The 15,297-nt window shown below is 42.5% G+C and overlaps 1 protein-coding gene across 1 annotated transcript in view; it reads left to right on the top strand.

The window, feature by feature from the left end:
• NXPH2 (neurexophilin 2) overlaps nucleotides 1–14,895 on the top strand; it is a 32,756-nt gene extending 17,861 nt beyond the window's left edge. The window contains exon 2 of the mRNA XM_048952388.1: nucleotides 12,223–14,895. Within this exon, the coding sequence (XP_048808345.1) occupies nucleotides 12,223–12,966 (744 nt within the window). The 3' untranslated portion in view covers nucleotides 12,967–14,895. The remainder of the gene's footprint in view (nucleotides 1–12,222) is intronic.
• The last annotated feature ends 402 nt before the right edge of the window (nucleotides 14,896–15,297 follow it).

Below are 15,297 nucleotides of genomic sequence, written 5' to 3' on the forward strand. Positions count from 1 at the left end.
GTTATGCGTTTTTATAGCCTTTCTTCAAAACACCCTTAGTATGCATATGAAGAGAATGCTTCCTGCTGACTTGTTTCTAGGATTGTGCATTTTCTAGTCCATACATTTTAGATGCACGTGCCTTGAAAACACTGTGCTAGAATCCCATCTCCCCCAGCCCTACTCTGCCAGTGGGGGTTTTATCTGCCTTTTCTACTTGCTTCACCAACTGCAAGCACCCTGCCAGCATTGTTCTTTTATTCAACCTGGAAATGTTGTTCTGCCTATGCTAATTGAAATACAATTGCAATACTAATTGCATCCTGTGATGAGGCCAAATTAATGTTTGGGGTTACATGCACAGTAATTTACAGTAAAAGAAAGATTGAAAGCTGTAAAGATGCACCAATGTATTCCCTTCCTGTTTGAAACAGATAGATATACATGGAGTAAATAGGCTTGAACTTACATTTTTATATGCAAATGCAGCAGTTTGTATTAGCGCCTGTTGTAGTAAAACGTAACATCTGATATAAGCTGTCCTTTTTTTTTTAGATCCTTTTTGTGTTCTGACAGTGCATGCACAAAGATCCTGGACATTCAGTCCCTCTGTAAATCACTCAGCAGCAGTGAGCCACACACACACCAAGGCATTCTTCCATTCAAACTGGGTATCAACCTCAGCTGTTCTCTGTTTTGGGAGCATGAATTGGTTACTTCCAGGCACAGGGCAGATGACAAAACCACTTCTAGTTAAACCCCATTAAAAAAAAAAATAAATCACATGGCAACCTGGCTTTCACATTTGGGCCACACCATTTTTTAAGTGTCTCAAAACATCCATTTCCTTTTGCAATTAACTTTTCGTGCACTTGCAGTGATCTTGAATGGGAGCAATTCTTTGTTTTCAAAATTAATCCAGAAAGTTGAGTTGTTAGATCGATCAATAGCTAAAGAAAAAAGCTCATGGAAAACATCTCTGTTTTAGGAAGGTTCTCATTTAGAAAGGATTTGACCAACTAATCCCTAACTGTTCCCCAAGTCTTCAAAGCACAAACAATTTCAGACTGAAAGGAATTCTGTATTTCCTTTGCTTAGGGACACAAAAGATGGCTGACTAAATTAAAAGGGGTTAACACTGGCTTTAAACAGGACCTTATAATGCAAGTTAGTATTTCTATCCCACTGTGTGGAGCACAGTGGCTGCAGGCAGGGCTGACTGCTGATGGCCAATGGGCAATATTATTTCACCTTCAGACTTAATAAAGAGGCAGCGTCAGTCCATGATTTTCTCATCTTTAGGAGAGTAATTCATTTAGGAAAGCAGCATGCATGCCTGTGTGTAGGCAGTAATAAAACATCTGGAAGTGCCCTCGTGCGCTACCTCATGCTAAGTGGTTCCAAAAAGGAAAAGATTTTAATTTAATTTACAGAACCCCCATGGTCTCTCACACGTCAGGGCTATGCCCACAGCCAGGAGCTCAAACCAGAGACCTCTACAGCCTGAAGACAGCAGTGGATCTGCTACCCAGCATGGTTTAGAGCCTCCTGGCATCCCCATCCTGCTGTGGGAAGCTAGAGCCAGGAGAGCACCTGGTTTGCAGTCTTCAACAGGACATTTCTTCCCTAACATGTCTGAGAGTTAAGCACCCTCTGATAAGAGCCACACAACAGTGAATGCTGAAATCAAGTTCAGAAACTTTGATTTTTGGAGCTCTCCCCTCACTATGGTGGTCTCCCATGGAAAGCAGCAGAGTTAGCAAGCACACAGTACCTTGATCGAGCTTATAAGAGATCAACTTAGTACGTGGTCTGATAGTGATAGTACAGGGGGAAATGGCTTTAAACCAAAAACAGGAGATTTAGATGAGATGTTAGGAAAATTCCTTACTCAGAGGGCAGTGAGGCCCTGCTCTGCTGCCCAGAGCTGTGTTTCCCCATCCCTGAAGTCTCTTAAAGCCAGGTTGGATGGGCCCCAGGCAGCCTGAGCTGCTGGGGGGTGGGGGGGAGGGAAAATCAGCCCATGACAGGGGGTGGAACTGGATGATCTCTTGGGTCCCTTCCAACCCAAGCCATTCTGTGATGGACTCTTCATTATCTCCATCACTTCAGTGACAGCTTGTTAGGAAATCCAGCCTGCAGCGAAGCAACAGAAAAATCGTATGCCTTATTTAAATAACAGTGTTCATTGCCCATTAAAATGTAACTTCTTGCTTTAAAATAGGATTAATTAAAATGTACAAGAATGCAATTCAGTTACATTTTATGCTTCAGCCCAGCACACGCTTTTCATACTCATTCCCAGAAGTAATATTCATGGCAGCACAGCGTTCTCAGCCCTGCCATTAAAAGCACAAATGAATATAAAACCTGTTCTTTTCAAAAACTTGGCTCCAGTATTGCCATTGTTAGGCTTTTCATAACGTATTACTTTGGCCATTACTGTTTTGCGAGATAATTGTATCAGCGATCTAACTTTTGACTGTATCCAGAGTGGCTGAAAATAGTTTGCTGCAGCACCTTTGTCTTTTAAAGGCCATTTGGGGCTTGTTATTTTAATCCTTGCGCAGCCTGATTTATCACTTCAAACATCTGTCAGCTGTGCTTTGTCTTGAAATTGATAGTGATAGTGTTACTGATTTTTCAACAGCAGCTGTTGGAGGTTCATTAGTTAGGCTCTCAAAGGGAGTAGATAACTGTAATATTTTTCTTTGTTAATCATCTCTTACGCACTGTTATAATGCAGGATTTGAAATCTGCTAGAAATCAGCTCCCCGTTTCTGAGTTGTCGGGAGCATCCTTTTATTCCTTTAATCTGTCTAGATTATTAAAACTCTTCCTCATAATGCAGTAAAACATTTGAATCTGGCACATGAGTGGTGAGATAGAAAAATCACTATTTTCTGCACCACACTCAGCACAGAGGAGGTCAGTCAGGTTTCAGAGCTCTCATCCAAAAATAAATCTACTCCAAAGAGGAGATTAAGGGCTGTTCTGTAATTGATTTTTAATTTAAAATTTATAAGGCATACAAAACCTAGGTGACAACTTGAGTAAAATCAGGTTGCTTTCTAACAGGCGCAGCACTTTCCAACTTATGCACTTCCTGCACTACATAAAATAGTCTTACTAGGTGACTACAACTCTTGAAACACTTCCCCCAAGCATCCTTATACACCCACCTCTATCCAGGTGCTTTAGAATCTCCTCCTTCTGGGGACTGGAGCATCTGTAGGCTCTCCTGCAGCTGAGAACACAACAGTGCTACTGCTGGTTCAACAAGCAGTACTCATCAACACATAATTACAGTTTGAAATCAGTATCTTAATGAACTGATCTCAACAAAAGTAAGGAGAAATCTCCCAGACATAAAGAAATCAGCATGAGAGAGAATTATTAACTGTAAAGTTCAACAGATAACCAGTTAGCAGATTCTGCATTGGCAAAGGGAGCTGTTGGAGCATTCCCATTATAGTCTGGTGTAAGAGAAACCTTTTGTAGTTTTAGTCCTGTGAGCTGTTGAGCAGCATCTGCAGGTGTGGTGGTGGAGATTGGAAGCACCTGGGAAACCTCACAGGCTCCCCAGGTGAAAGAGATGCCTTCTAAAAACACCTAAGCATTGGTTTGGACTCTAACTTCATCCTAAAGCATAACTCTCAGTCCTGTAAGCTGATACCTGTGTCCAAGGCACTACGAGAAGCTCAAGAACAGAATAGATTGCAAGAGTACAGCTGGGATTTTAAGCTGCTGTGTTTCTCCGGCACCAGTAGTGCTTTCTTCTTAACACTGGCCAGATGCCTTGGTGCAGTTCATGTCAGTCATGTAGTCAGGCCAGTTCAGAGAGGTGGCTGTGTAGGGGCAAGAGGCTGGCAGCAGCTGCTGGAAGATGCCTGCCTGAAGAAAGATCCCTGGCACACGTGGGGATGGACAGAACACAGCCCACTGAGGCTGAAACCTGCATGTCTAGGTCACCTTTCATCTTCTCCCTTCCCCTTACCAGGATTAGAGGCTCTTCTTGAAGAAAGCGTGCTTTGATTTTTGAAGTCAAATTTTCAGCTTTTAGCCATCTAACTTCAGAAGTTCCTCAGAAGCCCCATCTGGTGAGATTATCCCATTAGTATCTCAGAGACTTGATGACCTTTTTGCTTGATTTGCTGAAGGACAGTTCAGCTCTAACATGGTTGAGGCCACTGCCAGGTAGGTCAGGTAGCTCAGAACCACACCACAGCGTTTCCTTTTTTGTCCTGGGATCAGCCACACGTTCTTCTTGATCATTTCACATATCTACATATGTATATATCTCAACTAAGATTTGTATATCTTAATGAAACTGAATTAGGTATTTGGTACAGCACTGCTTTTCAAATCATTCATTTAATGTCCCTCATTGCTATTTTTTCTCTACCCTTCAAAAAGAGCTGGATGCCTCCCAAATGCCAAAAACTACTTAGAAATACCAATATCTATATCTAATTAATGTCAGACAAAATTATGAGCCTTCTTTTAGAATCATAGAATCACAAGGTTGGAAAGGACTTACAAGACCATCTAGTCCAACTGTCCTCCTATCACCATCACTACCCACTAAACCATATCTCATAGCACCCCATCCAGATGCCTCTTGAACTCCAGATGCCTTTTCCTACAGATAAATAAGGTACCTGTTTTTGGTTTTTTTTATTCTCAAAAACCTCTATTTTAACCTTATGGGAAAAAAAAACCCACAGAGAACAACACGAATTTTTCAACAGCAGAATTTGTGCTCATTTGTTGAAAAGAAGAAATTCTCAGAACAAGTTTTCTGTTGTTTCAGCAAAAAAAAAAAAAAAAAAGTACATCAATGCAATACACACATATCATTTAAAAGCCTGCTGGGCCATTTCTCCAACTGAGGCTGGAGGGAACACTTAAGCTAAAACCACTGGTAGGCTAGTGAGAAAAAATGGCAAATACTTTCCCCAAATAACTTTTAGGAAAAGGAATTAATTGTAGGCTTCAAATTGTAGGCTTCTGATTTTCAATCTTTGCTTCTGCTTCTTCCTCCTTGTGAATTCGTTTCCTTACTGAAGTGCTGTTTTAAGTAAAATATAGTTTTGCTGCCTCACAAAAAGTGGAAAATTTTAAAGCCATTTTTTTCTCTGTAGAACACGACACTGAGGTTGGAGTAACTGTTTTGTTGAAAAATATGCAATGGAATCATAGCCTGAATTGGAAGTGCTCCCAGTACGGCCGTTTGTTTTAGACTGATATGTTTGTCAGTAGGTTATTTGAATGTTGGCTTATATTCTTATTAAAGACTTCTACCTGTTACTTTCTCCAGCTTTCAGGTGTACATAGGTATACAGAGATTTTTTTTTCTCTCAAATCTTGGGAGGAAAAACAGCAAAGCACATTTAGGTAGTGCTCAGTGAACCAGCTTCATTCAATCCCTGTATTTCTGCAGCAAGAATGAAAAAGGGACTTGCCATATTATAGGGGGGAAGGTAGCACTGAGTCTGCACATTTGCTTTTATGTTTCCAGTGTCTGTTTTCTGCCTTACCTTCTGTGACAGTCTGAAACTCCTGAAGGGCAAACAGCTAAGAAGTTAAGGAATGCTTCGGGCTCCCATTACTGCTGTGTCTCCTGCAGGTGTTCAAGTTTTTCTTGGCATCGGTTGACTTTCAGAGAACGATATGTCAGAAAATCCAAACGTTCACAATTAAAACATGGATACATAGTTTGATTCTCCCGTTTCTCCTTTCTCTCTGACACTTCATGCAAGGTGCTGGGATATTTGGAGGACGTCACATCACATCACACCAGCACAGCGCTGCAGTGACCAGCTGCTTTGTAGGATTCAATTCCAATCAGAAAAGTTAACAGGCTGCGCAGTTTGATCATGAAGGCTTGTTTTTTTCTGCTGAAGCAGTTTGTCAGTTTGGTGTTAACTACAGGAGACAGGGCACAGTTGTTAAAGCAATCCAATTATATTCGCTACTGAACAGGGGATATCTGGGCCCCTTTCCTGGGTGAAAGAAAGCGACCATAGCTGCACGAGTCTTTAAAACTTACTGCATTGCAACCCCTTGACGTGGCCCTGGGTGTCACAGAGCAGAGCTCAATGCTGTCCCTCCACACCATGAGGTGCTGCACCACCACGAGGGCTTTACTCAGCAACATTGCTCTGGCCCAATGAACCCAGGGACCTCAGCTTCTCACCCACCTTGTCCTCTAGACCTTCCCCACCTTCACAGCCTTCCTCTGGACTCTCTGACAGTTTCACATCTCACTCTGTGCATACGTCCAGGGCTGCCCTTTCCCAGGTGCAGCTTCTGGTGAAGAAACCCCAGGTGCAGTCAGATAAGGAGCCTTGTTGCAGCTTCCCTTCATCTCAAGCAAAGTTGTTCTTATGCTTTCCTTACAACCAAAGTAAAATACAAAAGGCAGTTGCATTTCCTTGGAGCTCTTGTTACTTTCTCAGTATTGGAGCCACATTCCCTGCTATTGGGGCAAGGAAGAATCAGAGTAAAATCTTACACCTGACCAGACGTGAAATGTCTTCAATTCAGTGCAAGCAAATCCTTGTCTCTCAGTGCAGGCTGACTGACCTGCACAATCTGTTTCCTCAAGGGAAATATTAAGTTTCCCCACAGATTTTTTGGAGTAAAGGGACCAATGATCAAAATTTTCCAAGCAAAAACCTGAGTATGAGTTTGGGCTGCTGAAGATCTGGGTATCCTGAGAGATTTTTCTGTGTGACAACCCAGGGTGTTAAGTCAAAGTTTTCATTCCTCACAAAAGCTGCAGTGGTAAAAGAGTCAAGCCCCAGTTGCAGCACTTATGCTTATAACATCCTGCAAAATAAGGCTGTGATGAGACAGAACAAACGCATCCCTTTCATGTAGTCCTGCTAAAAGAAGAGATTGCTTAATTCCTAAATTCCTTGAAGCATTCCTGACAGCAGTCACATCTGCTGCTATAAAACCTATCACGGTCTCAGCCTTTGGGAAAAACGTGTTTAATAATCAGCAAAGTTCAAACTCAGCTTGTTGTGATGAATTATTAGAACCCGTCATCATTTTCTTGCAAAAAAAAAAGGCCATAATGGAACACAATTTTATGTTTTTTCCATTTAATTCATGACAGTCTGAGTTTTTATTAATCTTTCTGGGCTCTGGTGTAAGATGCTGAAAAAGCTAATATGAGATCATTGTATCTGGTTAATGCGTGTGCTTTGCAAAATTGATAAGGCCCGTCAAGACATAAATTATTTAAAATTTGATAAATGTGTTGAAATCATTGAATTTTCAAACAGATAAAGCAGAGCCGTTTCTCTTCCTTCTCTCCCCTCTATTCAAAGTGAGGTTTCTGTGAAGCTGCTCAGTGATCCTGCGTTATTGTTGCAGGGAGGTGCTGAAACTAGCAGGAGGAAGCCGAAGTGGTCAGCATCCTATGCAGCTGTGACAGTGGCATGATTCTGAACCCTTGTGATGCAGCGTCAGGGCTGGGAGCAGTGGAGAGCTCAAAGTCTGCTGGAACTCTCCAGGATGAGTTTTCCTCACTGGTGAAACCCGGGACATTGCTGTGTTCCACCTCCCTCCTACCAGCCCTTCCTCTTCCTCTGCAGGATAAACACTCACTGCTACACCAGCCAGTGACCAAGTAGGAACTTGAGCTCTGCTTATCCCAACAGACCTATTTATTTCAGCTAATTGCTGACAGTTTTTAAATGATTCCTGGCAGGGGTGAAGCTATAGAAATGATTGCTGGTGAGTGATGACCTGGATAAAATCCCCAAGGCATTGAGAAAATTAACTCTTGCATGGCTACTCTTCCATTTAGTGCTTTGCCCACGGAGAAAGGTGTGGGAGCAAATTCCAGATGAAGGAGTGTGAGTTTAACTGTGCAAATACAGAAACACAGCCTTTGCTAGCACCAGCATCTCTTCCACACGGGCTGATTTCTCAAAAATGGTTCACGAGAACAATATTTAACCTCAAGCCTCACTACCATGATCAGAATCAAAGAATCATAGAATGGCCTGGGTTGTAAAGGACCACGATGCTCATCTAGTTTTAACTCCCCTGCTATGTGTAGGTCACCAACCGCCAGACCAGCCTGCTCAGAGCCACATCCATCCTAGCCTTGAATGCCTCCAGGGCTGGGGCATCCACAGCCTCCTTGGGCAACCTGTTCCAGTGTCTCACCACCCTCTGTGTGAAAGAAATCATTCTTGGATGAGAATGGTCTTTGAAGAGCAATCACAATTGGTCAGAGAAGTGCACAGAAAGGACCAATGGTTTGAAGTTTATAATCACAATGTTATGCTTTGGTTTGAACTGTTTTTGTATTTAGTGTACCAAAATGCAAGAGCAAGGTGCGACATGGATTCTGTACATCTCAATGGGTCCAGATAGTGGCCCTTAATGGGAAATATCGTAGTCTAACAGAAATTTTGGGGTAACTGGGTGACACTTTACAGCCTCCATAATACAGAAAATAGATTAGATTATTTCCTCTGCTTGAAAATTGATGGTTTGGAGGGAATGGGAAAATGCAGGTGCAGCAGAGGAGAACTACAGCAATAGCCATCTATTTAAATGTATATACTCACTTCCCTAGGCTAGTATTTTTTTCAAAAACCCTACCAGCAATATTTTCCACTATAGAGAAGCATTATTGTGAAATGGGAAGATGCTGAGGAAGCCATTTTTCCAGCATGCGCTGCATTCTTTTAATACAGATTTTTTTTATTTCCCGGAAATTGCTAACCAAAGTGAATCAAGTGGGCATGTGCCCAACCTTGCTAATAGCAAGAAGCTGTCATCGAGTGAAGGGCCTTTGCAATGCATAGAAGAAAATGATGTGTTAAGTGTTCGAATCTGTCATTGCAAGAAGCTTTATTTCAAATAGAGCAACTTCTGCACATGCACAGAAATAAGGTTTTACGTTCAAAAGGTACAAATATTATTCACATTTCTGAACAGTGCACCTTCATTCCTGTTCCTGCACTAAGCACTGAGCAGAAGCAGGCTCTCTTTTATTAGCCATCAATTACTGAATGTGTGCAAAACGATACATGTACTGTTGGGCGCTTGCAAAGTCCTCCTTCGTGCAACTGATTGTGCTGACAGCTCAGCCCCGTCCCTACAACCACATGAGTGAAACAAGGCAACAGCAGGGCAGAGTCAAGAAACAAGGGCTGCACAAGTCTGGAGTCCTACAGTCTGCAATCTGCTTGAGAAAGGAGGAAATACTGCTCATTTTGAGTAAGGCACAAATTGTAGCCGTGTTTATTTGATGATGTACATGCCTTAAACAGGAATAGTGCATCGTCATGATTCAGCATCTGAACCATCGTGTGTTCATGTATGATGAAAGCTATTTAATTGCCACCATGTCACCTCAGCTGAAGCAGCTTGTTTGCTGTGAGCATGCCAGCTGCTCATGCACTGTAGCACACACGTAATTAAAAGTGGTTTAGCATGGTACCACTCTGCAATTCCACCGTTTGAAATAATTTTGCCTTAATACCTCACTGATGTGACAAACCTAGCCTGTCTGAGCATGCATCACTGCTTCCCATCCTGCAGCCTCTCTGAACCTCATAGCACATTTTTCTTCTTTTTATATCAGAGCCTGCTGCAAAAAAGCACTTGAGAAAGCAATGCTCTGCTATCTCATTTGGAGTGAGAGCCCCCAGAAGAGACATACATTGAGCATTACCAGTAGCACATGACTCGGTGCCCTGTAGCTCTCTTTGTAAAAGGAAGGAGAGAGAAGCCAAAGAGCCATAGCGCGGCTTTCAGTAAGTGCTGCAAAAGAAAAGTAGCCCAGGAGGACAAATGTGGTGTTCCTGTGCCCTTGCCAAAGGACAGGCACAGCTGAGTGCAGAAACAAGTGAAGTTAGAACCGCCTGTGTGCTGAACAGCTCTGATTCCACGTATTTCTCCTACAGATTTCTAGCTGCTCCTAGCTCAGTTACTAGCAGTGACACCGACTACAGGTGCCCACATCTTCGCTTGGCGATGAGCATTTCGTGCAGGAGGCCATTTAGCATGCAGACACTGGGAAATGTTTTATCAGCTCTACCAGGGCCCCGTCTCTGCTGGAATTTGGAAGTGCAGCAGTACAGCTTCTCTTAGAGCTCTGAGAGGCCTCTGGTTGGGTTGGGGTGAAGGACAGGTGAGTGTGTGCCTCAGCCCCTGCTGCTCTGAACCCAGCCCTGGCTGCAGCTGGGAGCTCACCCAGGCCAGCTGCTACAGCTTCACCCAGCTGATTCTGAGCATGTGGACTGGCTTAGAAGTGGCTGAAGATCCATGCATAATCATGACACTGCTTCACTGAGAACTTTCCATCACCGTGACAGTTTCCCTCGGCATCATTATGACAGCTATCTGTGCTGGTGCAGATAAGCATCTGTCACTGCTTCCATTAGGATCTCCTATTTTCCCGAGTTCATAGCTCAGCCATAAAAAACATTGTGTGGTGGCAGAAACTTGACATACAAGGTCTCAGGCTGAGAGTGATCATTGGTGCCTTTTTTCTCCCTCTGTAATCTGAAGAAGAAAATAATTTGCTTATGTAAGCCACACCTAACCCCAAAGTATGGATCCAGCCACAGATTTATTTAGCGATGGCTGCCTCGCAATACACAAGTAAGGTAAAGCCTATCTCAAGTTCTGCTTTAGGGAAGATAGGAAGAATATGTGTTAAGCTGGGTTCAGCCTTCTGGTTGGTAGAAATCAGGAAAGGACCAGTGGTTTTGGAGTTCCAGGTAATTAGATGAAAAAAATTGAAGATTATAGAAAATAATTGAAGATGGTAAAGTACTAAGAGCTACGGGTACCTTTGGTATCATAGCAGGGGAACAGCAAGCCCAGCATTACTTCTAACATTTTCTCTTGTGAGGCAAGCAGCACCGTATTCCATCCCACAGAGTCAGCATTACCCAGCAAGCAAAAAGGATGGCATTCACTCCCTGTTTTGGCCGCTTTAAGCAACCTTCCACCCCATAATTGGTGCTGTGGTTGCCTACTGATCAGTGAAAACTGCATCCCGGTGCTAGCAATACTAAGAATCTACCATACAGACCCTGGCCCTGCAGGAGCAGAGGTGTAATACCAGCAGCATTTTGCCAGGAGGAAGAGGAGGGAGTATTTCACTGGGCAATGGACCTGGTACAGCACTGCTCTTTCCCTCTTGATCTTCTTTACATTTTACTCATGCATGTGTTTACGTGCTGGTTAATGATGAATAGAGCAGCTGAAAATCTTTTCTTTGTACTTGAAGATTCTGGCATAAGCTTGAAGGGAACAAACAGAACTAACAGGCAAACATGTTTTACAAAACTCGTGTTCAGGACTTCAAGGATGTGTAAAGAAAGGTCGACGTTCATTTCTAGCCTGCAGAAACACAGATTCTACTTCTGACCTCTTCAGAGCATGTTCTGTATTTTCAACAGGGCTCCACTCTCAGAGTGAAGAGGAAGGCTGTAAGCAGGCAGTATGCCTGTGCATTAAATTGGACATCTGATACTTACTAAGACAAACCTTTTTGAAAGCTAACATCTTTCTGTTGATTCTGGATGTAGTAACATGCTTCCTGATTGCAAACTGTTTTGCATTAGACTTAGCTTGGCCTGGTCACACTTCTGAAAAATGGTAAGTTGTGTTGCTTAGCTCTTCTTGCAGGCTTGGCCTTGCCATACGCAGGCAGTTTAGCACCTACCTCCAGCACACCAAAAACCATGATTGCTTTCAGAATTTGCTAGAAACTTGGGCAAGAACAAAAATACAAATGTAGAGTAAGCAATTTTGGTACAGACAGATAACAGAATTTTAAGCCTAAAGCATTTGTTCAGTTAAGTAAGGAGAATAACAAAGAAGAGTGGAAAAGTTCTGCTATTCTCTTTTCACTCTGCCTTTTAGCGGAGGTACGGCTTTGCTGTTTCCAGTTTTCTTGCATCCTCAGGCATGTTTTTATCTAACATAACTGTGAGAAAAACATGCTTCCTTGCTTGATGCGTGACGGTCCTCAACCCATCCAGAGATTTATGCATTTTTTCTGCTGGATGGCTCCTAGTGAGTGTTTTGCATCTTCTGTAAGCTATTGAATAAAATCTTTGAGATTTCACAGGGCTGCAGAAGTTACTCATTACTGTAGTCCACTGGAGTGATACAAAAGCGAATATTAATGGCTCCTGTAGTAGCTTGACATTTTCTTTTCACAGTTCATACAGTTCTTTTTCTGTTTTGGAACAGGTATTTTGTGATGGTAATCAAGTCGTACAAGCTACAGATGTGCTGGACTGGGAGGACAAGGATGCTGCAGAGACATTAGTGGACAACGTGGTCCACTCCAGGATCATCAACCCGCTACGTCTGTTTGTTAAGCCATCCCCAGTACTGAAACATGGCCAGGTGTCCTACTCAGACAGCATAGAAAACTTTTGGGATTGGTTGTCCAACATCACGGAGGTTCAGGAATCTCTCGCACGAACTAAACGCAGACCTATAGTAAAAACGGGGAAATTCAAGAAGATGTTTGGATGGGGCGACTTCCACTCTAACATCAAAACTGTTAAACTAAATCTCCTGATCACAGGGAAAATCGTCGATCATGGCAACGGCACCTTCAGTGTTTATTTCCGACATAACTCCACAGGTCTGGGAAACGTTTCTGTGAGCCTGGTGCCACCTTCCAAGGTGGTCGAATTCGAGTCGTCTCCACAGTCAACTTTGGAGACCAAGGAATCCAAGTCCTTCAATTGCCGCATCGAGTACGAAAAAACAGATCGCGCTAAAAAAACTGCCTTGTGCAACTTCGACCCCTCAAAGATCTGCTATCAAGAGCAGACCCAAAGCCATGTCTCCTGGTTGTGTTCTAAACCATTCAAAGTTATCTGCATTTACATCGCCTTTTACAGTGTAGATTACAAACTGGTGCAAAAGGTCTGTCCCGATTATAATTACCATAGCGAGACTCCGTACTTGTCCTCTGGCTGACACAGCCCTGACTAACTGTACAGATCCAGCACCAGTCATAAAAGTAAGCATCTCCATTAACCTTCTGGAGAGGAATATGTTTTTCCTATCAGGTTCAAAAGTCTTTAAGAACCGTAGCTGTGTTTGTGCTGTATCGTAACTAATCAAACTGTTTACGTAATGATCATTTTCATTTGAGACCATTGCATTTTAGTATTCTCATCGTTCATAAGGGAGCTACTAGGCAGACATGATTAAAAAAAAAATCAAAGCAAATTATGTCCGTAATGAGCATCGATCTTGAAAATCAGTTTTTTAAAGTACACTCCAAGGCAGAGAGGTTATCTTTCACTTGAATTGGACAACACTTAGCAGGAAATGATTCTCTTTCTCACTGGGAACCTTAGGAGATGACGATATAAAGAGCAAGTTATAAAGATGACTCTCAGCTGCTTCCATAGAAAATCCAAACGAACAGCTCTCCCACTAATTTCATAAAGTATCGAGTCCAAATATGAAAAGAAAGCATTATTTCTAAGGGAGAGGAGAAAGGAAGGAAAGGATTTCTATGAGCTGTGGTAGTTGTATGTATTCATCAAAGTGAAGAGTGAGTAGTACTTCCTTCAGACTTCTTGTCCATAAATATGCAATGATGTAATTAGATATTGATGAGCTTTAGTTTATTAGACCCACCAGGTGTGCAGGTTTGGTGTACATTTCCTCCTTCTATTGTCACCAGTGGTTCTGACCATCCCCAAGCATTCACACATGCACCAGTACTCGTTTCACAGTGACTGAGCATATGTACCCTGGAAAAAGATAATCTCTGTTTAGGTCTGCAAACGGTGCCAGCTTCCATGGGAGGGAAGTGACTGTCTTGCTTCTTAGGCCTCAGCACCATGTTGTGGCAAGGAGAATCCATCAGCAGGAGGAGGAAATTTTCTGCTTAATGGCACCCGGTTGTCCTTCTTAGTACTCCATATTTAACATCAATATATTAAGCAATGAAAAATAAAGAGGACAACACAGATCTATGCACCTTCACCTCATAGAGCAGATTCCAAACAATTGCTGTTGGTGTAAAGTACTCACCTGGACCAACACACCCACATGGAACCACATTGCTCTGTCATGGTTGAGTGTGACAGCCCAGGGTCTGGCTGTGATTTGGTTCTGCAGGACAGTTAGCTCCAGCAGTGCAGCTTCAAGCACAAATTCCTTGCCATTTCTTTGGGTGTTGATTTACCACTGCTGTCAGTTTGCTGTCACAGACCCATATCACAGGTCCTGTGGAAAAAGCTAGCTGAGGGAGTGCTTCTATTGCCTGTAGTCAAACTAACATGCAGGGAGCAAGAAGTCGAACGTGGCTTAAATGAAGTACTGCTAAAATAATCAGTTCGAGTGCCCTGTACACCCCAACAGCTCAGAAGGACTCACTCATGAGATCAATTCCCATTTCATTGATAAAATCTCATAGAAAAAATTACTGTTAAAATATGAAAGTAACGATTAATTTGTTTCTTCTTCAGGTGACCAAACTAAACATGTGGTTTTGTTTCGCCAAGAACCTAACTGCTTTGCTTTCCTTCTTCTCATACAGAGTCCCTCCTGTTCTAAATAATGTTTTTCAGTTTGTCTCTTACTGTCGATTCCTACAAGGTGTTCTACTTTGTATTCTGTATAGCGTGTCCTTGTTCCAGCTGTATATAAGCTCGGATTTATTGCTATGAGTTCAGTGTCTGGTGCTTTTGTAACTTAGCTGTAAGCCATGATTTTATTGCCATGTATTTTTACTCAGCACTGTAGGCAATTGAAAGAAAACCCTACATGCTATTTATTGTAGAGTATGTGGAAACCATGTATGTATATACACTTGAATATGTGTACATATACAGAATATATGTGTACATGTATTTGTATGTAAATAAAGAGAGTTTGCTAAATCTGTCACTCACTCGCAGCATATTTGGTTGTGTTTTTTCTCCCAGTTTTGTTTGGTGGCTTTATGGGGACAAAAATAAATGACAAAACACTCCCACAACATATTGCTGAATATTTGTACCAAGCGCCATTTGTTCTTCTGTGAGGTATTTAAGTCTGCAGTACAGTGGGCAAAATAAGTTCAGTAGCATTCATGAGGGTCAAGGAAAGAAGTGCATGCGTTGCTCAACACAGTCATGAACTGCTTCAGCAAATGCCCCTGAGCAGGCCACTGAAAGTAGAAGAGCTGTGCTAAATGAGAGGTGCTATGGAGCCTCAGGGTCTGCATTACAGCAGCCCAAATCTCTTCCTGTGTAGGAGACTGCCTGCATGGAGCTCTGGCCCTCAGCAGCAGCATCTCACCACTTTTTG

The sequence above is a fragment of the Lagopus muta genome, chromosome 8 (assembly GCF_023343835.1).
Source record: "Lagopus muta isolate bLagMut1 chromosome 8, bLagMut1 primary, whole genome shotgun sequence".
In the NCBI taxonomy this organism is placed as follows: domain Eukaryota; kingdom Metazoa; phylum Chordata; class Aves; order Galliformes; family Phasianidae; genus Lagopus; species Lagopus muta.